Source organism: Polypterus senegalus, chromosome 2, assembly GCF_016835505.1.
Source record: "Polypterus senegalus isolate Bchr_013 chromosome 2, ASM1683550v1, whole genome shotgun sequence".
NCBI classification, from domain to species: domain Eukaryota; kingdom Metazoa; phylum Chordata; class Cladistia; order Polypteriformes; family Polypteridae; genus Polypterus; species Polypterus senegalus.
Genome location: NC_053155.1, coordinates 150931204 through 150956555, shown reverse-complemented (window position 1 = coordinate 150956555; position 25352 = coordinate 150931204). Strand labels below are relative to the sequence as shown.

Sequence of the window (25352 nt, the reverse complement as noted above, 5' to 3'; positions counted from 1 at the left end):
ATGCTGTCCTAGTGGTCTGATGAATATGCGATTTAAAATTCAGATTACAGTCAACGGTTACCCCTAAATTTTTTACTTCCGTCTTAACTTTAAATCCTAGTGCATCAAGTTTATTTCTGATAACCTCACTGAATCCATTATTGCCAATTACTAAAATTTCAGTTTTCTCTTTATTTAGTTTGAGAAAATTACTATTCATCCATCCATTCATATAGCAATTTATTGCAACAAATATTATATAATACTAACACTTTTTCCTATATTTTTAGGTGTCTTTAACTCATTTTACTTTGCGTGTAATCTAGGTAATGCATATGTAATCATGAATAAATATCGATATAAATAAATGATTGTGTTTCGAGATTATCAATTAGTTATGATGAGAAACAAAGTGAGGTGATATTTTAGATATATTGCGCAACTGTAAGTGGTTCTGATGACCTTTTGTCTTTGCAAATTAAGTTCTTTCTAATGGGTTGGGCCTGTGGCCCATATAAAGCAAAATGACAAGTAAGCTGGTAGTAGGATTGTTTAAAGTAGGTTTTGATTATATGTGTCAGAGATGCTTCAATATGGAATCCACAGAGATAGATGAATAGAAAGTCACTAGCTGGATGAGTTTGAATGAAAGACTTCCTGCAGACTTCCAGGATTGGAGCTGACTACCTAACATGAATACTTAGTGAACAAACAAGAAAATGAGTTTGTGATGGAGTCATGGATAAGCCACAGATGTCTGCTTAAATAACTGAGCCATGGAGATAAAGCATGTCCTAAAGTGTGTCATACACACCTTTGTGGAGTCATAAATGTTGTGTATTGTCTTGCATTTTTAACAATTTATAAACCTGTTTTGTGCCATTTTTTTTAACATTTATATTAAATTTGTGAAATTTTTCAAATTGTTTTCACTCACCCTTTACATTTTTATTATGTTTTCACAGCTTCTGTTATCAAGTCCATTCATGTGGATAATTGCACTTAGTGGACTGGTAAGTAGTATAGAATGTTACAGCAGGCAAAAAAAAAATGGTAAAAATGATGTATTGGAAGGTATAGTAATAATTATTTTTATTTATATAACATTGACATATTAATATATTTAATAGAATAAATAAACTAAAAACAAGGTGTAAGCATAGAAAAAGCCCATAAGAAAGAAATTTGTAAAAGGATGTGAATATGATAAGGCCATCATGTTTACCCTACATGTTCAGAATGATGCCAAGAAGACCAAACATAGTGTGTATATTTACTAACACACATAACTAGAAGTTTATGTCATATGGAGAAAATAAAGTATCAAATGCAATGAAAGAACCAAGAACATCTGTTGCTACTATAGACCTGATCTTGAATCCTTACACACTTGCTTAATTCTCTCATTCTCTGGCACTGCAAAATGTCCCTCCTTCTTCACCAGCCATCTGTCTCACTCACATTTTTCATGCTAATTAAGCATTTACCCTGAATTTATTCTCCTTCCAAATCCAGTGTGAGCAACTTTAAATCTGTTGTTACTCATGACTAAGAAATGGAATCAGTTCCTGGTTCCAAAGTGACCCAACTTAAGTTACAGGTCCACCTAATAAGAACCTCTCCCTCTAGTGGTTCCTGGTGAACCACTTCCATTGAACTTTCAGTTGAGCTTAAAGACTTGGGTCAAAGTTAGTCCTCTTCATTCGCAAAGCATGAGCTACAGAAGCCTCTTGTCTGTCCTCTTTGGACTCATCCCAGAATGGGTATCCTGATCAAATGTTCCTCAACTGGTGGCCATAAGATCCATAAATTCTTGGGATTTTATCTTGCTCTCCCAGGCCTCACTCTATCTTTAAATAAATGTCTTCTGCTGGGCTGCATTCCTCTTTCCTTTGATTATTTTGGAATGTTCAGTATGTTCTTAACATACCACCCTCAAATGCCCTCCTCTCATACTCCTAACTCTTTATCTGGAGACTTTCTGCTGTAATTTAGTTTTTGCTGTGACACACTAATAGTGAGGTGTACTCTTTCACAAGATATATAAAACAACACCAGTTTTAAACAGTAAAGCATCAATCAGTGGCTAATTAAAAAATAATCAATTGCTCCTTAAACATAAGTTGGTCTTTAGTTGGAGTTTTATTTTACTAGCTCTAGGTATAACCAGTAAGTGTGTTTTATGTCAATTGAAAAAAATATATGTCTTTGTAATACATTTAGATGCTAGGCCTCCCAACAGTTTATATTTATGATGAGTAATATGTTAAATGTAATCATATAGACAACGGGTAAACAGTGGAGTACTTCATTTTCCAATGTAGTACCGAAGCTTCAGCAGGATATATTGGCAGAGTTCAAACTCAAATACAGTGGTACCTTGAGATACGAGTCCACTAACGTACAAGTTTTTTGAGATATGAGCCGTCACTAGGTCGATTTTTTGCCTTGAGTTACGAGCCAAAATTCGAAATATGAGCCATCAAAGAGAATTCCGAGGAACTGACGATGAAGGAGTTGACGGAACTACAGACACGGCAACATACAGAGATTCTGCAGGAGATTTGTATCGTGGAGGAGGTTATCTCTTAAAGTGAGATAAAGGAAGTGTTTGCAATGTGGGAAAAAGTTTTGAACTTTAAAGAAAAGAAACCCTGAAAAAGTTACAACTGTTCATGCAGTGGCACTATTTAGTGACACTTGCTTAACTCTTGGCTTTATTGAAAAGAAAGACCAGTTGCAACTGATCGTGCAGCGGCGCTATTTAATGACACTTGCCTAACTCATTTCAGAAACATTCTAAAGGGGAGGACTAAACAAAGCTCCTTGGACAGGTTTCTATTGAAACGCCTTGAGAATGAAAGTGACGAAAGCGTGGAAAAAAAGAAAAAACTAATGAAGAAGAAAATCGAGTTAAGCAAAAGTGAACAACATTACAATATGCTAATCGGCTTCACCAGCATCTGTTTATTTCTTTAGATTCTCTTTTATGTATTAGGTTTTATTTGTTTGTATCCAATATTTGTTCATTATAAATACATTTTTCTTATGTTGAAAACATTTAACAAAAAATTGGGGTGGTTTTTTGGGGGCTAGCACGAATTAATCTCATTTCAATTACTTTCAATGGGGAAAATTGATTTGAGATACGAGCATTTTGACTTACGAGCTCGGTCACTGAACGAATTAAACTTGTATCTCAAGGTATCACTGTATAAGGCATTTTAGAAATACAAATGATAACAATGAAAACATGTATTTTCTTTCCCGAGTCAGGGAAAGTGAGGAATGGCCATAATTTAAATATATCTTGCAAAGAATCTCACAAAATTTTACCTCTATGTGGTTCAGAGCTTAATTTACAAACAATACCTCTAGATTTCCTACCTCTTACTGGAAGTATGTTAAACACAAAAGGGTCCAGCTTTAATACAATGGTATCTGACTCCTGTTGGCAGCCAACAAATTAGATCACTGCATCTTTCCTATTTAAAGAAAGAAACGTTTAGTACATCCAGAAGCTAAATATTCTGAATGCAGTTATACGAATTTACCAATTTATTCCATTCACTTGTCTTGTAAGATAAATTGAGAAAAACATGGAATCAACACTAAAGGCATCATATAAATAAAATTATACCTAAAATAGAACCTGGCAGAACTCCATGTATAAATTGACTGGGGAATGATCTACACCCATCACCTGTGACTGTAAACTGACAACCTAAAAAATTGGCCATGTAATAAATTGTAGACCCAGCAGGATAAATAATCATTTTGGAAATACTTGGCTTCAGCAAAATCCCCGTGATGCAGAGGATACAGCAGTATTTTATGTTTCATTGAGAATTGATCCAACAGTGTAATTCATCAGACTTGCTGTCATGCAACTCCATAATATCCAGCGAACCATTGTGGTCGCTAAAGTCAGTGTGCATGCCAGCTGAGTTTCACAAATAAAAACAAAAAACTGTGGTAGCTTTTTCTGGAGCAATATCTGTCTCATCTGTGTATTAGCAATCAACTTTGTGAGATAAATTCCTTTACATTTGTTTTCTCTTTAATATATATAGTCTAGGACTTTGAATCTCAAATACAGGAGTGATTTATCATAGCAATTGAGAGCTAAATGTGCCTTTTAGTCAAATCAGGACAAGACACCATCAAGACAAAAATGGAGTAAAAGAACAGAAAAGAACTAAGAATGCCAAGTGCCTGTACCATCTTAACACTGTGAAGGAGAGAATATTTTTTAAAAATGTTTCTTTTTTTCTGGGGCTCTCATTTTTATCAGCAGTGACTTCAAATATTTAGGGCCCTGACAAGTAAAGATTTTGTTGTTTTTAGAAATTTGAAATATCTTGAGAGGAGCTTGTCATGTAATCATACTATAATATTTTGTATAATTATTATAACTCTCTACAAGAAAGAGCTTATCTAAATTACTTAGGACTTTATAAGAATTGTTGAAATATTTTATAAACCAGAATCATAGAAACGATTCAAGAACTTCCATGTACTCTTCCATTCAATTTGTAAACCTGATTACTCCATCACAAGGGGCATGTGGAGCAGTAGCCTATACCAGCAGCACTGGGCACAAGGCAGGAAGCAAGTCTGGAATCGACTTGAGAACTTATTAATACTAATACTCGATTATTATAACTTATTGAAATATACTGCATAACGGTTATTATAATTTGACTAGAACAATTTTCATTGGTGACACACATGGTCAGGATACACTACTCAGTTGCTTACTTTCACTTTTTAACAGTTAGAACACAGATGGGTTAAGTGACTTTCTCAGGGTCATACAAAGAGTCAGAGGTGGGAACTAAAATGGTAAGTTCAGTGACTTAGATACAACGCCACAGTACTCATTGCCTATTAATTTTACTTGAACTGAACATGTATATTGCACATGCTTATTTGGCATTAGAAGGTCTACAAAGCAACACAGAATGGGCTCTTACTACTAAGCTTGCCCATAGTCTCCATTTGTTATGCATGTACATCTTCCGGAATGTGCATAGAGTCTCCTGCTAGGGGATTGAATTTACTGAAAATAAAAATAAAATATTGTGCATTTGGCCAATACATATATTTTCTTTAAATATTTAACGCTAGAATTACCAATGCCTACGAAAAAACTTGTAAATCTGGCCCACCTTAAATCCCTTCGTACCTCTCCGTCAGTGTCTTTTTTTCTTGTAAATGTGTAACTCAGCAAAAGCAGCAAGCAGCCTGCTATACCATCTCCCCACCACTGCAGAACGGGTAAGAAGTTCCCCAAACTCAAACCTTGATTATCTTGGATTGGAGTGTTGGATTTTTAGAGGGGAACTAGTAGATCATTATTTGGAACACATACATTTCATGTGTGTTCCGTGTCTACAATAATCTATGTAAACACATTGTTAAAACATAAACGTTTTTCATGTTTTAGTAATAAATGACGAAATGTAGACATGAACTGTACAGTGTGTTAAAGATGAAGCCTAAATATCACATAAATACTTTCACAAAAGGTGCAAGTGCAATATGACGGCTTACATGGTACAGTGGTAAGAACTGCTGACTTGTAATCAAGAGTCCGTGGGATCGACCCTGGGTGATGTGCAAATTTTCCATTTTGAGTAGAGAGTTGCTGTTATTGTTAATGTTATATAATAAAAACATACATTTGATCTGTGTCTGTAGCAGCTGGTGTAAATTTATATTACTTGTAAAAGTTAGCGTTTCTTTTTTCACTTTTATTCTCTCACTCACGATCACGATACAATCCCCCCCCACCCCCAGGGATCTGATACTATTATTTTTTATCTGAAACTGGGAATAACTGTAGATGCGAGTGGTGTTTTCAGACAATGCAACTGGAAATTCTCTGATCTGGTGGAATAAAAGCTGACACACAAACGCTGGTGAATCTGCCTTCTTGCTATCTCACTGTCACTTGATTTTTTTTTTTATTCAGTTTTATTGAGTGTTCCTGCTTACACTGACTTAGTATGCACATTATGGTCCATGATGTCAAAGCCGCACTGACAAAAAACAGAGACCTAGGTATATATGATAATTGGGAAAATTAATTTTATGACTTGTATAGTACATTTCAGAAAACATTGTGGCACTGATGCAACATTATTCATATTATTTATATTCATTTGCATGCCTTCCATCGGTTGTAATCAGTGACTGTGTTTTTTTTTTTCCCCGATCTTGCCCAGTCTCCACATTTTGGTGCATGGTGGTGTTTCTTTTGTACTCCAGGACATGCAGAGAAAAGAATAGTACAGAGAGGTCAGTTCTGTGCTATATGCAATCATCAAATTCAAATATTAACAATTCACACAAACCCTAGGACCGTCCTTCCTACATTTACGACATGTGTACCTGTTGCAATGTACACAGTTCTATCTGTGCTGTGGTTCCTATTATACTGAAGGGGCACCTGAAACTGACTGAGTTTGCTTTCCTGGGGGAAGTGGCGGTCTTGGAACAGAATCTTGTCAATGTTGCATCCTCTTTTTCTTTTTCCATCGCCTTTTCTTGTAAGAAGCAATGACAAAGTTCCTGTGCAAGGTGAGCAAAGTACACTCTCTTCTTTTTTCAGTGGACCCTGTGCATTCCTTAACATGTGCATTCATCGCCACCAGGTCAGGCATATTATAGCACACAGCAACCAGCCACCCGCATGCTCATGCTCGCACTGAATAAGCTCACGCCTTCTGGTATATGATGTCAATGCAGCACCAGGCAAAAAAAGGAAGAGACAAATATATGTAACATTTTGAAGAAATAATTTTATGACCATAATGGTAGCAATCAGAAAACATCATTGCAGTAATGCAATATTATTTGAAAACGAACAGCACCAGATGGGTGTAAATTTATGGTACTTGTAAAAGTTAGCTTTTTTTTTTCAGTTTTATTCTCTCAGTCACATTCACGCTCTCCCCATTCCAAACCCACCTGCCCCCAGATCTAACCCTAAGTAAAGGGGTCAGCATAAATTTACACCAGGTCTGATGCTGTTTGTTTTCATTTAATTAAGTACTCTATGGAATTTACTATATAAAAGTCTGGCTGATGTATGTCTCTGAAATGTAATCGTATAAGTGAGTATAGGTGTTTGCATTAGTATACCCTTTGATGTTCACAGTTGGTACCCCTTTTTCTTTTTCGTTGCAACTTGCAGCCTTGTACTTATTCAGAAAGTAGATTGATTATTAACTGTTGGGGATTCACAGTGACAGCGATTTGTAAGATTTCCAGTATTAAAAGTATTGAGTATGCGGTGGCACTTCTCATCGTTCATATTTATAGTCTGCCAAGCTCTGTAAACCAATCGACGTAAAATGTGACAAAATGTATTAGATGCTATCTCTTAGACAAGATTCTTATTTAGATGAACTGTAGGCAAATGTGTGAAAGGTATAGATGAATCACCCTTACAAACTGATGATATGTTACCAGTGAACAGTTGGATATTTCTGATGATGCAGAATGATGCAGAAATATGGTGTGACAAGAGCACTCGACACCACTACATACAGGTACTAATGCAACAAATATCTTAATTTAAATTGTGCTGTCTGCAGCTGACAGTATTTTTCAATAATTATTGTACCTTGCCGTTTTTTTTTTAGAAATTAAGAAGTTATTGTTTAACATTGAATGATGAGTTTGGTTGTCTTTGACTGTCTTTCCTGTGATAAGTCTCTCCCATTGCTGTGGAATAAGTGTATTGATGATATCACACATTTGATAGATTAAACTGAAGGTTCAAAAATAGTCTGTAATTTTGAAAGTCTTTCAGAATATTTGTTGGTCAGATGCCTAAGCAGCAGGCAAATATGTACCGATAATACCACCCTTAAGCACAGGTTACAGATGTACTTGTGTGAGCGGACTTCATTTCAGATTGCACTCTTATGTTTTGTTTTGTTTTTAAACAACATCCTGTAAATGCAATGTTGTGGCTGTGTTTTTTTAACTTGAAATGTGAAATCCATGACAGGCCAACAATGTTTGGCAACATTTTACATTTCATGCTAGCAGCGGTGCCTGGCAGTACTAGAAGTGGAATAAAGTGGATACCATCATGTATTTATTATTTGTTTGGAACTTCTTAGGTAGACATCACTGATCAGCATCACACGGAAAAGTGGTACTACTTGAGAACTTTAAATCTGAGCAAATCAAAAGTTGTAAAGGATTCGGTTGTTTAAATGATAGGTATTTGGCTAGTGACACTATATTGCTTCCTGAGAGTGAGTGTAATTTGGTACTGTTGCACATTATTTGATATTGTTTATTGCCGTGTATGTCATGGTGTTAAAGTTTGTGCATCACATGTGCTCTGATTCAAATTATTTGTCCAAGTGTTATTTGTGTGAAGTTTGCCTGTTTTCCCCGAGTCAATTTTGCTTTTTCTCAGGGTTCTACAGTTTTCATGTAGAATTCCATAAACGGGGAAGCTAGATAAGTTGATTATTCTATAGTATCATGGTTTGATCTTGGGAGTATGTATGAGTGTGTTATATTTCAGCCAGGTTCCTACCCTGGCTAAGGTTTAATTTCTTGTTTTACATTCTTTTTGTTCATTTTTGTGCCATTTATTTATGTTAAAGTTACTTTTGTGAATGATTGGCTTTGTTTCCTTTGGCAGTTTTATGTTTCCTGTGTTTTGTGGGTAGTCTCCCCAAAGGCAGGGCCACCTGCCCATCACCACCAGAAACTGCCCTCAGTCCTATAAAGGCGAGGGTTTCCCATAGTTCCAGGAAGTTCATTCAAATATGCTAGGGAGCCAATGAATTTACTTGTGTTTTTTCTGTGCTTGTGATTTGTGATATCTATGGATTCTTTGACTTTCTGCTCTGTTTTTTGACCTTTCTCTAGGTTACTGTATAGAAATTTGGGATTGGATTGCTTTATTGTTTTGGGAATATCATTTTTGCCTTTTGCCTCGCTATGCTAGAGCATTTTTGGTAAGAACAATTCTTTTATTTTGCAAAGATTCTATGTGGCCCTCTGTGTTACCAGGGATTTTGATGGGATTTCCTCCACTAGTGGGCATTATTGGAATTATTCGGGCCTTTTGAGCTCTGGGATTCTCAAGCAGCAGAACAGAGTGGGGCATAACAAATAATGTAGGATTGTTTGCTACCTTGTGTCCAGTTCTTCCAAGACCCCCTTTGGATTAATTGGGTTTGAGAATGTTATACTTGTTGCTATCACTTTGCTTAGCAATTTTTGCTGTTCTATCACATACCATTTAGATTTTTTTCAACTGCAGCACTAGAAACAAATACTTTTCATTGTATTCTAAACTATGACCATATAAAGAACTGAATTCTCTTTCGCTAGATTCTGCGTTGAGCTCATTACTCCCAATGTAGACACCTTTTACCATTGACTCTAGGATTACCAGACTTGTTACAAACAAATTCTGTACAATATTCTTACAATATGCAGCATAAATGTCACTTCTAGTTTATTCCCAGCAATAGTAAGAAATAGTTACTTTCTTTTTTTCATTTACTGGTATTATCCATCTGCTCTTCCATTTTTGAACACTCTTATTCCAATTCATGGTTAGTTACATTTGAAAACTTCTTTAGCTCCTTTGGGCTGAAAGTGTGATTCAAATCTGGATGAGATACAGTACTAATCCAATGTAGGGATTCTATTGTGTCAATGAAAAGAAAATGAATGACTGTACTTACTTTATTTTAATATTATAAAATCAGTAAAGCTAAAAAAATAATAAATGTAAATAAATAATAAAAAAGAATAGAACAATGGTAAATCATTTAAAAAAGGAACCGTAAGTGCAGTTCTCAAAAGTCTAATAATATTACCACTCATTTCCTGATGGGCTGCACATTCCAGCCCACTAAGCTGACAGACAATGACATTTAGAGTGATGGTCTGTGACACCCATGTAAGTTTCATTTTTTTGTCATTTAAGAAGTGAAGTAAAATCACTGATGTGTAATCCTCTTCAAACAACATTTCCTCTTTCTAATCTCACTGTGGAAAATTTTGGCAAAAAAGTGTAAAAGTCAGCAGGAATTGCTGATGTAAATGTTAAAAAATACGTATATTAACTTTAACTGTCTCTACTTGAATTCAAAAACAAGTGTTTTTTCATTGTATAGGGCACCTTGCTCATGCTTTACTCTGGGTGACTTTTAGCTTTTCCTGTCAGGATGTGGTTATCACCTTCTTATCATATTTTAAGAAAACAGAAGAAAAAAAATGCAATAGATAATATTCAGGCAAATTGGCAACACTGTTGCAGAAATATGGCTACTGTCATACTGGATAAGATTAGCAAATCTTTTCATTTAAAGCTAAACAATCAGCACTGTAGATTTAGATCATTAATTATGCATAAAAAAGGCTGTATGTTTATTTACTATGCAGAAGAATGTAGAAGGGCAATGTTTTTTATTGTTATTCTGTATATCTATAAGCTGTTTATATTATAAAAATTCTGTTTATTTGCAATGAATTATTGGAATATCAGATACGCTTATCACAAAAGGATTTTTTGGTGTTGAACATGGTGCTGAATAAAAACACAAATTTCTAAATAAGCTTCATTTTGTATAACTAAAATGTGCCAAAGTTTGGCATCAGTAAAACACAGCAGCATGATTCGTCATTGATGGAAGGATAGTGTGAATTGGTTTGCCTTCTATGATAGTCAGCCTTGAGTGGGAGTCAATTTTGTGAGCGTACAAATCATTGGCAATAACGAATAATGAGAAGATGCCAGACACAAACATAACTAGTTTAAAGTGTTAGATAGCTATAACTTTATTTGTCCCAAGGATGAAATCTGGCTTTTTACAGAAGCTTTTAAACCCCTTATTCACTAAGGGTTTTATGGCACCTAAATTACTAACGCAAAAATAAATTACTATTGTTTATTGCAATAAAGTTGCTGCAAATATCTGAAGAGTAGCAAGTACATTACTTTTTTAAATTATATGATTGAAACCCTTTATTTGCACCAGTATCACCTAATTTAAAAAGGTCAATGCTTTAGGGAGTTCTCTCCAATAAACTGGATTTTACAGTACATAAGCAAGACATTTTTTAATACACAACCCTAGAATCAATTTTCTTCTAATACGTTAGTCTGTCAACTATCATTATAAGAAGTTTAGATGCCATATCCCTTAGCATTGCAAAGTTTGGCATAACGAGTCCCCCAAAATGGAAACATTTAGTCTCTTGCACCTAAACAGTCTCTCTAAACAAGTATTGCAGTTGCAGTTATATTTACATTTTTTAGAAATAAATATATATTACATATACACACACAAACACTTTACAGTATAATTAATATAAAACAATTATAAAACAGAATTTGATGACAGTTCATCACAGGCCTCACTCTTAAACTGTCATTTCATCGTGTAACAGACCATTCCTTAGAGAAGATGGAAACATTAAGTGCTGGTGAGAACTCCCACAGCAACAGATTGAGCTTTGTTATTATATCTGCTACCCTTTATCTTTATTGTACACTTGAGACAGGTTTCACTCCTTCCTACCACTAGTCAGAAATGACCTTTGTAATAGAAAGTAGTTGAATAGATGCATTGTGCATATAATTCAGGTGCTACTTTTGGAAAGGTAATGTTGGTTTGTGTACTGCATGAATTCATGTTTGTGCTATTTTATCATTTCTTCTGTCCGTACTGTTAATCCCAGTATAAGTCCAGAGTGCAATATGCAGTAGTTATTTCTGTTGATTGTCACTTAGTTCACAGATATCATGCACTCTTTGAACGTTTCAGATTTTCAGATATAATTAAGTATTAGGCTCTGGAAAAGTATCAAAGCATAATAATCAGAACAGTTAGGGCAAACCTTAGGAAGATTCATATCACATTTTGAAAGAAGACTATTAGTTATATGTCTGCTACGATGCTAATTTCCAAAATAAGAAAGTAGGAATCATCGTTCGATAAGACACCAGATTGCACACTCACACTTACATTCATATAGCACTACAGTCTTGATTGTATCATCTCTTGCTATTGTAGATCAAACACTCACACTATTGTATAATTTTTCTTTATAACCAAGCATAATATTCTCATACAATTGGTGTAGATCATAGACCTTTTTTGTATTATTTGTGTTAAAAAATATTTTTTGTTTAACCCATAATCAACAGTATTTGTTTTAGTTGAGGGACACTTGTGTTCACTGTGAAATGTGTCATGTAAAATAAAAATGAGGGAATGCCTGAATTACAGAAAGGGATAAATGAGTGGAGTTTTTTTTTTTTATTATTTTTACTTATTTTCATATGGGAATCAGAATGCTTCTAAATACGATATCTCTGTTTACACATAGGTGTGTGGGTTGCTTGCATATTCAATTCTGCTCCAGTTTGCAGATACAGAAGATAAGCAGAAGATACATGTTAGCATGACTTAAATAAATGAAAAATATTGATGCATTTTATTATCCTTTCACATTTAATGTAAAATGCATACTGTATATACTATGTAAATATATGTATGCATTGTGTGTACTTCCATGCAGTAGCATGCAAAAATATTCAATCCCCTTGAAAGTCATAATTTTTCTGCATGACAAAAGATTTGTTCACATACGTATCCATTAAGTATTTTTAATGTAAACTCTTATGCTATAACAAAACATTTCCAAGTCAAAATAAACTATTTTCTGTACATATTTAAATGAACAAGAAAAGCTCAAAAGTTAGTGTTTGCATAAATATTTAAACCTCTGTGCTTTGGAAGCTTTAACACAAACGACACACTTGAACAGCACCTTGCAACACAGTCCTCATGGAAGCCTATTGCAGTTTACGACATACCTGTCACCTCGCATTATTAGAGTATGAGCAAAAAAGCATTTCAGCACACCAAATAAAATTTCTAGGTGCCAACAGTCTTGTATTAGTGGCACTGTGCTCTCTGTAACCAGGCAGCTTTGTGAATAGCTGCTTGCGAGGACGTCTTCTACAGCACTTTGCTCCAATGGCATGCATTTTCCTTCTGAGTTTTGTTCAGAAATGGCTTGTTTTAGTCTGCATTGAAGGTCTGCAGCAATTCTTGTCTGGTGGCAAATTGATTCGTTATTACAATGCATGACACACAGCGATAGTCCCTATCTGTGAGTACCAATTCTGGCAACGATTAGCGATTGACAGTGATGTATGCCTCTGCTGGAAGACCCGTTGGACAATATAGTTTGACATACTCGCAAAGTTAGCAACTTCCTGTACACTATACCCTTTGGCATGGCCAAGCGTAATAACCCCTTTTTTCTAGTCATTCACATGTGCCATGTGACCCATTTTTCATGGAGAGAGCCAAATGCACATGGCACACAACTGCTCCTCATTGAACCACAAACCTATTAACACATTATACAGCTCTTTGTAGGATGGTATTCATACTGGAGTGTTCATTGTTGGTATCTGAAGTATCACCTTTTACATGGGCAGTGACTAATTTTTTGTCATTTGAGTGATAATTTTGCAATTACCAAGAAATGTGTGACAATACTGAAATGTGTGGCGTTGTAAATAGTACTTACTGTACATGTACAATCTGGCTGAAACTGTCACTTGCTTCAGTCTTCTGTTCATACTACAGTGCAAGAATGGCTGAACAGGGTAAGTCGTTTCAACAACATGCAGAAACGCAGGAAATCCTTACTGGTGATATTCAGATACAGTTTCAGTGTACAAATTTAGATGTGCATATGGGCCCCAAAATTGTCAGACTCTTAACATACAGACATTGGCAGTCAGCCCATAGCACTTTTGTGGTATCTGCATGTATTATAAAAACAAAAAAAAATACCAATGATCTCCACACAGAGAACTGATCCATGACAATCAAAGAAATGGCAACAGAGACTGAAGCAGGACATTATGAAGTCTATCCCTGCTGGATGCCGTAATTGTTGACAGAATAGCACATAATTTATACTAAATTACTCACAATTGGCTGGAGTTTTAGCTGTCAAAAATGACTGTTTTCTGTGTAATGCAAAGAATAGTATAAGCTATTTTTATTACTTTCATTTGTAAACCAAATAACAGAATGTGGAATAGCACATGATGCAGCATCTCCCAGGAAAAATGAAATACTATGTTCAACCTGTAAAAAACAACCTCAGTGTCTGCTGACAGGAAAGCACATTGCACTGGTTGATACTCCATTCTCTATTTCAGAGCTGCAAAAGATAATACATACAGCAAGTCTTTTGCAATGTTTTCTTAATATTTGTCTATCAGTGGTTAGTGGTAATTTTATTTTCATTTTGAATTTAGTTTGTATAGTAAGTGAATTAAGCTGGAGCATGGCAGAGGCACTGTATAAATAAATTGTATTATTATTATTCCACAATAGTTGTAGATATTCCACATTCATTTTGCCTTATTATTTGTAAATAAGTGAAACATGTGGACCTCCAGTCCTCAAAAAAAGGGATTTGAAAACAAAGTCAAAGGGCATTCAATGGAAAATGTTAAAGTGAAAGAATGGGGGTATTATAAAAAAGAAGAGAGCACAGTAAAGCAGAAGAGGAAGTAAGGAACAGCAGAAAGTTTCACAACTTCTATAGCCTGAATTGTAGAGAGTTGTGATAAAGCAAACGTCTATCCTCATTTCATCACAAAACTACATGATTTAATTAATGGACACAGCCTTCACGCCCAACCATAGACTATGCAGCCAGGCCCTGACCCCAGCCTACTATTAGACCATAGCATTTCTATTGAAACTACTCCTTTGTTTGCTGGCATTATGAAAGAAATTATTATCTTTGCATAACTGTGCCAGAAGGTGAGTCTCTTTTCTTATTAAGGTTGATAAACAGGCCTACAAATATGTTTTCATCAGCAAATTTAATTGTTGGAGTAGCAGCTATGTTTGGCCACACAGTCATACAGTAGGTGAACAAGCTGTACAGCCATGACCACATTAACCTTTTAGATGCCTGTATAGAAAATCATTGTGGGGGAAGTAGTTCTACCAGTGCTGGTGTCTACAAGTTAGATAATCCAAAATCCAGTTCCAGAACTTTAATGCCACTGTGTAGTTAAATGCTAAGCTGTGGTCTTTTAAAAGTACTTCGGACAAGCAGTTTTTTTATTATCCTGGTGTGCCAAAATGGTTTGAGGTACAAGAGATATGGCTTTCATGGAAAGTGGTATGTTATTGTGGTCAAGCCATTAAGGTTACCTAGCAGTGCAAATGTGATGATAAAATAGCCACACTTTCTAAATGATATAGTTAAAAACAATATGTAGAAGTTCAAAAGTCTCCAAGTAAATGATGCTAAGTTGATAAACCTCACTGCATTTATACTATAAAAAAGATAAATATTATTATGAAATCTTTTGGTCTTTGTCTTGATAAACCCAAATTCTTTATTGGACATGGCAAATATGAAATCAGATGTGTGGTGTATATTGAGTCAGATGAGATCCTAATGACTATATATATAATTCTGAAAGAGAATATATATAAATGACAGATTGAATTTTAGAAATGGTACACACCACTCTTATCTGCTTCCTGACAATGATAGTGTCAAACTGTGATGGAAAAGGCAGAGTGCTTTAAATAATGGAACTTTAGAAAATGGAAACTGCGTTCTGTGAAAATTTGATGATTTCAGAAAGAAGAATGTCAGGGGATTTTTCTTTATCAGTGTGTTCTTTGATTAGTTTGGTTATGCACAAAGGAATGGCCAAAACCGAAGAACTGTTTTGAAGACACAAACACAAATGGTTTTTTTTATTAATCTGTAAAGCAGTTAAAAATTAAGAATTTCTTAGTATTAGCAAAATAAAAAAATGAAGTAAAAATAAAACAAGATGTAGAAAAAAATAAAACAAGAAACACTGATAATCTAAAAATAACAAAGGGGAAGGGACCCCTAATTAATAAAGAAAATTATTAAACTGAAGAAGACATTTTAATAATAAGCCTCAAAATGATATACAAAATGTGAAATTCAAAAATACAGAAAAGCAAAACTGGAAATTTAATCTTGAAAAGCAGACATTTTAATCCTCAACACTGAAAAAATTCAATAGAGCGGCAAAGTCAAAAACCAGAACAAATCCAAAACAGAATTGCCAATGTCCTACTGAAGGTGTTGGTATTTCAAAGAATCACAAAAACAAAGAGGTAGCTGCAGACCTAACTATTTCAGCACCTGAAAGTTCAAACACAATAGAGGGTAAGGAGCTGAGAAGAAAACAGTGATACTTGAAAGAAAACAAACACATTCATACTGTGTAGAAGGTGGGGCTCAGAAGCTTGAATTTGTGCATTGCCACTACAACCTGGAAACTGATAAATAACAATACAAGTATTGTTTTGCTTTGCCTAAAAACCACTCCTCCGGGGTATTTTTCGTACGTGGATTACTCGTTTAGCCGGGTGTTTTTCGAAACTTTTGCTGGATGTGTTGTCATAGCAGCACATCCAAATCCTCAAACCAGCTCGGAGCAGGTTTGTTCTATGTAATAAGGATTAGCTCACACACCTAATCAGTTTCCGTGCATATAATTCATTCAGTCATGGTTCACTGTTCATGAATGAGCAACCAGTTGATATTGGTGCGCAAATTATAAGAAGAGAATTTCATATAGAGAGGGTTTTACGCGATCAGCAAGATCCTTTATTGCTCCTGGAGGAAATTCTTTTTGAAAGATCCTGGTTAAGCCGGGGGGAGTATTGTACCTCAAAGATTTATTAGCACCTTATATTCAAAGTAAAACTAGGTGAAGTCTGGCTCTCACAACCACACTGGCAGTATGCGTTGCTTTGAGGTTTTTTGCAAGCGGCACTTTTTATATACTGTAGGCAATGTGGAAAATCCATCTACAGTATAAGTGGAGTTTGCCAGGCAATTCGTAAAGTCTGTTTGGCTCTGAAATATTTCCTTTGGGTTTTCATAGTGTTTCCTGGACACCTGCATGTGCAGACAATAAAAGAGGCGTTTCATGCCATTGCAGGTAGGTAATACACAGACAAAAACACCCACATTTCCATAAAGAATCTCACAATCAGCCTTACATTCTCATTACCCTGGATTTCCAAATGTGATTGGGGCACGTGGGACTGATCAGAGTGGAGTTTGGATAAACATTATTTGGAAAATGTACCTCTCCTCCTGATTAATAATCAGACACAGTGTCTTCATCAAATAGTTGACCTTCGTCAATATCTCGTTGGTCAGACATAAGTTCTAGGGATATGACATTCCCTGCAACTGACCCAACAAAAAAAAAGTGGGCTATATGGAACATACCTATGGCACACATTGAGGACAAATATATGCAATGACCATCCTTTACCTGAAATGAAGTGACCACTGCATTCTGCCACTGGTTCTGAGGAGGAGCTTCCCCCTGGAATGCCCTCAGAAACAGGGCGAAGGGCATTTTGCTGGAGAGCCAACTCTACTGCAGGGGTTAGGTCTGGACTGTGTGGACCTCCACCTGTTTTTTGCTTGTGTGCCTTCTTATTAGCTTTAAAATTAATATTTTTTATATTATGATTCTTTATGTTAACAATTCTTTAATTATATACCAATATTTACCAGTTTGAAGTATATTCTTGTACTTCACTTCTCCTTGTGCTCACGTTTGATCTGGAATTATGACATATTAAATAATAATTAATCTGACACATAGGAAATTAAACCCTGCATTCAGTAAGTACAGTGCACACTACTTAGCGTTTAATTTGTTGGCCACTTTTTGCCAGCTGTCTTTTCTGGTTTGGGCCGCTTTTGCAGTGTTACCCTTTGTGCATATTAAGTCTTGAAATTCTTCATATCCTTCGAATAAAAGGTCCTGCTCCGCTTGTGTGAAGAAATGCGCCCGTTCTTTCGTCATTTTGTTACAGCCTGTCAAAGACTTGCTGATCATGTTTTCTGCACTCAATATATATGGGCTTTTCAATCAGTGTGGGCGTGCGCATTCATCTCGGATGATTAGATCCAGCTAGACTAATCTACTACACGGCTGCATTTGAAAAAACGACTTATCCCGGATGAGTTTCACCGGCATTAACTCATCCAAGATTATGCATCTGATCTCGGATGATTTAAGCAACGTACGGAAAATACCCCCCTCCTGTACTACTGTTTTGTTGACCATTCCAAACCTGTCTCCTTTGATTGGTCTGATTAATTTGTTCCTTTACACAAACTCCTCTCAGGTTGTGATGAGTGCAAAACCAGTGTTGTTATCAATAGATTTACCAATTATTGCATGTGACATGCAGTTATTCATGTATAAGAAATAAAGGAGTAGTGATAAGATATAATTCTACAATGCACGTAAATCTAAGACGGGGTTTCCAACTCTGGTCCTGGTGGGCTGCATTGGCTGCAGGTTTTCATCCTAACCATCTTCTTAATTAGTGAGTCATTTTTGCTGCTAATTAACTTGTTTTGCTTTAGTTTTGCTTGACGTGACTCAGACCCCTTAGTTGTTTCTTTTTCCTTAATGAGCAGCCAAACAATAATGAGACACAAAACAAGCCGCCACATGACCAGCTAATCTGAAAATAAAGAAAGGTGACAATCTCGGTCATGTTGGTCTGTTCAGGTCACCAAAACATCTTGACGGTGGTCTTAGAAAAAACAAAAAGGAAAAGGAGTTAATTGGCAGTGAAAACTGCTTGCTGATTAGGAAAATGGTTAGAATGAAAAGCTGCAGCCACTGAGTTAGACACCCCGATCTAGGATTAGTTGCTTAGAGTTGGTATCCTTTAGCTGATTGATAACAATATCAATCAGTTTGTCAGAGAACTGTACCAAATATATGTTAATACATATAGGTGCATTATGTTCCGAGCCAAACTTGTCCTTTTCGATCAGTAATATACACTAACAGCATGTACCATCACAGGATACTTGACAAAGCTCACAAAATTGCAATACATCAGGCAAAGACTAACAGAGTGAAAAAAGTCAAACTTGTTCAGTTTGCCCATGTTCAGGAAATGATGTTATTTTCTTGGCTCTGCATATTTTGCTTGAAGCATCTTATAGATAAGATGTATTTTTTGTGATGCTTTTTATTTACTATAGCTATGTATTTGTTACAGCCTTATCCTCCTAATCATTTTAAACTACAAGCACAGATCTTGGCCTGTAAAATTTAATATGTGATGACCTATGGCTTTACCCACAACTCTGGTCATAGTGAAAATAGCACATGAGAGTCTTAGTGTTAAACCACTTAAGAAAATTCTGGACGAATAAGATGACACTTTTAAATTTTAATTACTGCTATCTAGAATGGCGTTTAGCTGATAACATCACTGTCTAGTGTAACAACACAACGTGACAGAAAGGTCATTTACAGACTGGCTTACTATTAACTCCAGTGGTTTATTCTTAATGCTTTTTTATTTTATTTTAATCACTCTGGACACAAACTTATTCTCACCTGTGTGTTTGATGATACAGTGGCTACAAAGACCAACCTTGAAGCTTAGTACCAGTTTTTACTCTTGAAATGTTGTTGTGCCATATGTGCGGCATGGGTAAAAAAACTGGTCCACTACAAAGATATCCATCAGGAAGCCTTTAATAATTAACTAACATTATCCAGAATTATTCAGCAATACATTTGCATTAAATTTAATGAAACAGATGCTGCTTAACAGGTTGTTGCTCTAGCTCAGAGTATGGATCGCTTTTAGTGTGCATCCATGCACCAAGCCTGTGACTAAACAACAACATCACCACATGTCAAAGTCATCATGAACTTTAGAGCAGTTAAAACATCAGCCATGAACTTTTCTGGTCACCACAATTAACAACCCCACTTCTGCTGTGCTGAGTCTCTTCAGCATTGTATGGGCTTAGCTATATACTCAGAACAAGTCATTAAGAAATGACTAACACTAAGCTATCTTTTTTTTTTTTAATAACACAGCAAGGCCAAGTATTTTTTTATTACTTCTGGAAGCGAATAGGTTTTCTTATAGCCCTCCCTGCTCTGGTACATGGCAAATTCAGAGCATCATCTTCAGAATGAGATTGGTTGTGGGAATTTGGCAATTCACATCTTTCTTTATGATGCCTACAACTGGCAGCTGTCTGCATTTCTTGGGTGTTATTGTGCTGCAAGTCTCTTCACTGGAGAGAAGCTGCATGTGGTCTGAATCCTCCTTTTGGTTAGATGTGCCAAGTTGAAAGGGTTCCCCTTCCTCTAGATTTCTTTCCAGCACAGAATGCCGTTGCCTCCTCATCCACACAGGAACACTGTCAGTAGTATATGGAAGTAGGCGATCATGATGCAAAAACTTTGAATTGTGCTGATCCCGGACCTGATACAGAACTGAGCCAAGGCATTTAGTAAAAACCTGAGGTTCATGCCATGGTGATTGTAGCTTTGGACTGTGACCCACCTTCTTTGTACTGTCCCTCACATATACTAAATCACCAGAAGTCACAAGTCATATGTCTTCTTCTGGTGAATCTGTGCCACATTTAGGTGCTTCCTGGCCATCTCCTGTGCCTGATGCATACCTTCTTCAAATTATTTTTCACATATTCAGGGATTTCAGACCTCTGTGAATTAGCCTGGGCAATGCCTAGGGAGACAGCATTGGACTGGTGGACTTCTCTGTTCAGCATTAGACAATTTGAAGTGAACCCAATAATTGTATGTAGTGAACTTCGGTATGCAGAAGTGAGTAGAGGCAAGTTCTGATCCCAATTCTTTTTGAAAATTGGTTTTCATCTACATAGCAACTAACCATCTGTGAGAGGGTTCTGTTAAAGCATTCCACCTGACCATTGCTGGAGGGATGGTATGGAGTAGTCCTTGTTTTTGTCTTCTGCAAAGACAGCAAACTTCTGTGAACAGGTCACTTTCAAAATTACGGCCTTGATCAGTATGAATTTCCAGCGGGGTTCCAAAACATGCAATGAATTCATACACTAATGACTTGGCAGTAGTTGTAGGACTTTGATTTGGAATGGGAAGGCCTCCATCCATCATGTGAACTGATCCATCATTACCAGGTTGTATTTATTGCCTAAACTGGAGATTGTAAAGGGCCCCAGCACATCAATATGTAAGCAATCCTTGGGCGCCCCTACCTGATACGATTGTAGGAGGCTCTTCCTGTTGCCCCAACAGATCAACAGGCTTGGCACTGCTTACATTTCTTAACAAAAAGACAAATATCATGTTTCATACACTCCCAGTAGTAATGTTGTTGTACCCTATTAAGTGTTTTCCCTTCTCCAAGATGGTCGGACTGTAGCGGGCTATGGTAGAAATGGATGACTTCTACTTGTAGAGACTGAGGCACTAACTGTCGAAGGGAAGAAGGCATTTCCAGTGTGCCCTCCCAGCGGTAGTAGAGAACCCCTTGGTTGTGTTTAACCTATGACCAGCACAACCAATATTTGCGAATGACTGGGCTCTCAAGTGAGACTTCTTCTTGGGTAGAAAGATCACCTTGATCTTTCCATCAGTGAAGAATGGAAAGAGTAGGATCCTTCCTATGTTCCTCCTCCAACTGCTTCTTGCTGAATTCTGGAATCCAGTTAGTTTCTGGCACACCCAGTAGTTGAAATGCTTCCCGGAGTTCATTGTGGTCTCCTATTGAATTTGTCTTATTTGAGACTTCATTTTCAGTGTGCCCACTCCCTAGTGAAGTCTGCCGCACTGCAAGAGGTATTGCATCACCCACATCACTGACAAAGCGACACCACTGCTGTTGCAGCTTTTGATAATATGTTCAGCCTCCACATGGCAGGCTGTCAGGATCTTTTCCAGCTTGATAGCACTCGCACGTGGACTCCACTTCCTTCCTGGAAAGGGCATTGGCATGTTGTATACCTTCAAAATGTTAAATTTGGAAGTCATACTGATTGAGATCCTCCAACCAGCGGGCCAACTGTCTTTCCGGATGTCTGAATCGGAAGAGCCAAGTGATACTGTTATGATCAGTATGAATGAGAAAACGACAGCCAAGAAGATAATGTCTGAAGCGCCTTGTAAACATTACCACAGCAAGCAGCTCCTTTCATGTTGTGCAGTAACACTGCTGGGTGCTTTGTAAGCATTAACTGGCATATGCAATTACCCTTTCAACTAACTCCCTCTTGCAGCTGGGAAAGAACTGCACCGATGCTAAAGTTGGAAGCATCTGTATCTAGTATAAGGGTCCTTTCAAGCAGAGGGTAAGCCAGTATTGGTGCTGTTGTCAACTATTTCTTCAGCTCATCAAATGCTAGCTGCTGAGTCTCACTATATTTGAATTTGACTCCCTTCTGCAATAGCTGTTTCATTGAACTGGCAATTTCTGCAAATGCTGGTAGAAATCGCCGGTAATAGTTGCAAAGTCCAAGGAATATCTGTAGCTCCTTGATACTTGTGGGTGTATTCCAATTTTGTACATCATGTATTAGAGCTGGGTTAGTGGCAGTGCCCTGCCCACTCAATATGTACCCCAGAAGCAAAACTTTCTTCTTAAGAAAATGATACTTTGAAGGTTTCAATTTTAATCCATATCTTTGGAAAAGCTGGAAGACCTCTATAAGATTCTGAAGTCCCTATTCCACACTGTTGCCTAAAACAATTACATCATCCAGGTAAACTAAAAGAGTCTGCCATTGCAATCCTTGTAACACCAGCTTCATGGCCCTTTGAAAGGTACTAGGAGCGTTACATAATCCAAATGGCATACAAGTATATTCGTACAGTCAATGCTTGGTTATGAAGGCAGTCTTTCTCCTATCCTCTGCTTGTACCTCTATCTGCCAATACCCACATTGCATGTTGAGGGTGGAGAACACTGTGGCTCCTTTCAGTGTGTCTAGGCATTTCTCTGTCTTTGGGTGTGGGTAGTCAGTTCATTTTAACTTTCGATAGTCAATACACCATCTGACTCCACCATCCTTTTTCGGAATGAGAACAATTGGTGATGCCCATTCAGACTTTGAGGGGATGACAACTCCTGCACCTAGCATTGCCTGTAGATGTAGCTGCTTTTCTTCCTGGAATCCTAAGTCTGTGTGTCTTGGGGGCTGGCGTACAGGTCGGGCATCCCTTGTATCAATGTGGTGTGTGATGGCAGAGAAATGTCCCAGTCATGGTCAGTGGCTGCAAAGATTGACTGGTAATCTAAAAGTAAGGTGGTCAGCTGTTCTTGTTGGGTTAGAGTGAGATCTTCACTAGAGGCAGTGTATAGGCTGTGGAGGTATGAAGGCAGGTCCAAAGGACTTGGTGACTGGATTCTCCATATTTTTGAAAGATGTTCAGGGGCCTTTCGATTCAGTTCTGAACTGGATGGTTTTGTAAGTAAGAGTGGTTCAGTCCCAATGAGGACTCCCAGACATGTGCCCTGTGAAAGTTCTGCCTCCTGTAGTGAAAGATTGCACACACGATCAGGTATGCGGTTTTCAATCTGAAGTAGCACACTACCGGAAGATATGTAATCTGCTAAACTTGTTGGCTTCAGTACTGCTGTTACACCAGGCCTTGGATCTTCAACAGTCCTCCATACATCAAGTTGAAGCGTGCTATGGATGTACACAGAATACATCATACTGTCCTATAGCCCCTCCCCGTATACAAGTGAGCGCTGGTTCACTTCCAATTGCCTCCTGCATGAATGGTCATGTTCATGACCAACATGAAATCTAATCCTAGGAGAAACTGATCTTGGATAGGAGCAACATAGACATCCCATCTCCATGACTTACTACCAATTTTTAACTTCACTATTGTCTCTTTTATAGTGACCAACTCCTTTCGTGACTCTGCATTACGTAGAAGCACTGTTGTGGAGGCTGATAGTTCTCCCAATCTCATGTAGTTCTAATGAAATGATGGTGACCTCAGCTCCTGTATCCACAATATTGTACTTTGCATATTGTTATTATTTATGAATATTATCAATAATCCATTATTTAAAGTGTGACTTAACTCCTGCTTGTGTTTTACTACACCTAATTGCCTGAGGTTATAAATGTAGAAGGGAAGGTGGGGAGAAGTTATAGGGTACAATACCTTATAAACAGTGGTAAATCTGTGAGATTTGAGGCATTCTGACAAAAGGCTACATATTAATAATACATATTCCCTACAACAATATGCAAAGTACATTTGAATATTGGCAACCATACAACCTGATAAATGGTGATGTGTAGTTTCAGGCGGCACACAGACTTGTTAGTTACTTAAAATGTCTCTAGTTTAGTCCTCATTTTTGGTCAGTTTCTTCAGAACAGGCCACATACCTGTCTCAATATGGCTGCCGAGCGGTGCTCTTCATTGTGTTGTCCTTTTCAGTTCATGGTGTATGATGGTTGATATAGTAGTAGAGTAATATACTATGCTACCAAAACAAAACACTCTGCAAACTCTGCCCCAGACTCCTTTTGTTGGCAAAGCTCACCAAGTCGTTGGCGAATGATTGGTAGGGGGGGTTTGTCCACCTGTCCAAACTGCTGGATCAGCTGCTCCACCAGAAAGGCATAGTCTTCTTGAAAGTGTCCAGGCATTGAATACACATAACGCATAGCTGGCCCTCTGAGTCTTTCATACAGCCGATCCACTCATTCAGCCCCAGTCCATGCATGCCTCTGTGCTGCCTCTCAAAAAGAACAAAAAAAATCGCCCAGTCTTCTTTTCCATCAAATTTGGCTAGCTTAGGTTTTGTGCAGTATGATGTTGCAGGGAGCTGTCCGTGATGGTGGTAGTAGATGTTTGGGCCTTCCTGTACAGTAATGTTTTCAATAGTGCTTTCATACATGGACAGCATTGGAGCTGGGGAAGCAGATGGCAACCTGGACCTTAGTCTTTCAAATGTTATGGAAAACATTTCTGGGCCTTCAGTACCTAGCATCCTGCAAAGTTATCATTGTAGCCTCGATTTTTTACAATGTTGGTGATAATTTTTTTTTAAACTTCTGGACCTGGTGCTCAAGTAATGTTTTTAGCCAATCTGGTGGCTGCTTGGAACTCACAGGCCCTTCCTCTGATTTATGGTCAGCTTCTTCCATTATCATTTATTTGGTTGTTTATTGATCTTTGTTTATCTTGCCTACTGAAGTAGCCATTAAAAGTGTTCTAATTTTTCCCACAGTACAATCTCTATTACTTCTCACTGCTAAAAGTGTGTTTTTCTTTTATGTGGCACAGGCTAGTCTGGTGCTTCAGACAGCTAGAGTCCTGCTCCCTGGTCACCTGACCTTGAAGTGCCACATGGCATTCTTCGTATGTCTCTCCTCTTTATTTACTTACTTATTTATTTATTAGTTTCGTAATAGTCCTCATATCAACGTCCCCGCCTATGTGAAAGTCT

At 37.1% G+C, this 25352-nt stretch overlaps 1 protein-coding gene across 1 annotated transcript in view; it reads left to right on the top strand.

Moving 5' to 3' along the window:
• Positions 1–25352, top strand: part of ubac2 (UBA domain containing 2) — a 311947-nt gene that overhangs the window by 235181 nt on the left and 51414 nt on the right. Inside the window, exon 6 of the mRNA XM_039744818.1 lies at positions 945–992. Coding sequence (XP_039600752.1) covers positions 945–992 — 48 coding nt within the window. The remainder of the gene's footprint in view (positions 1–944; positions 993–25352) is intronic.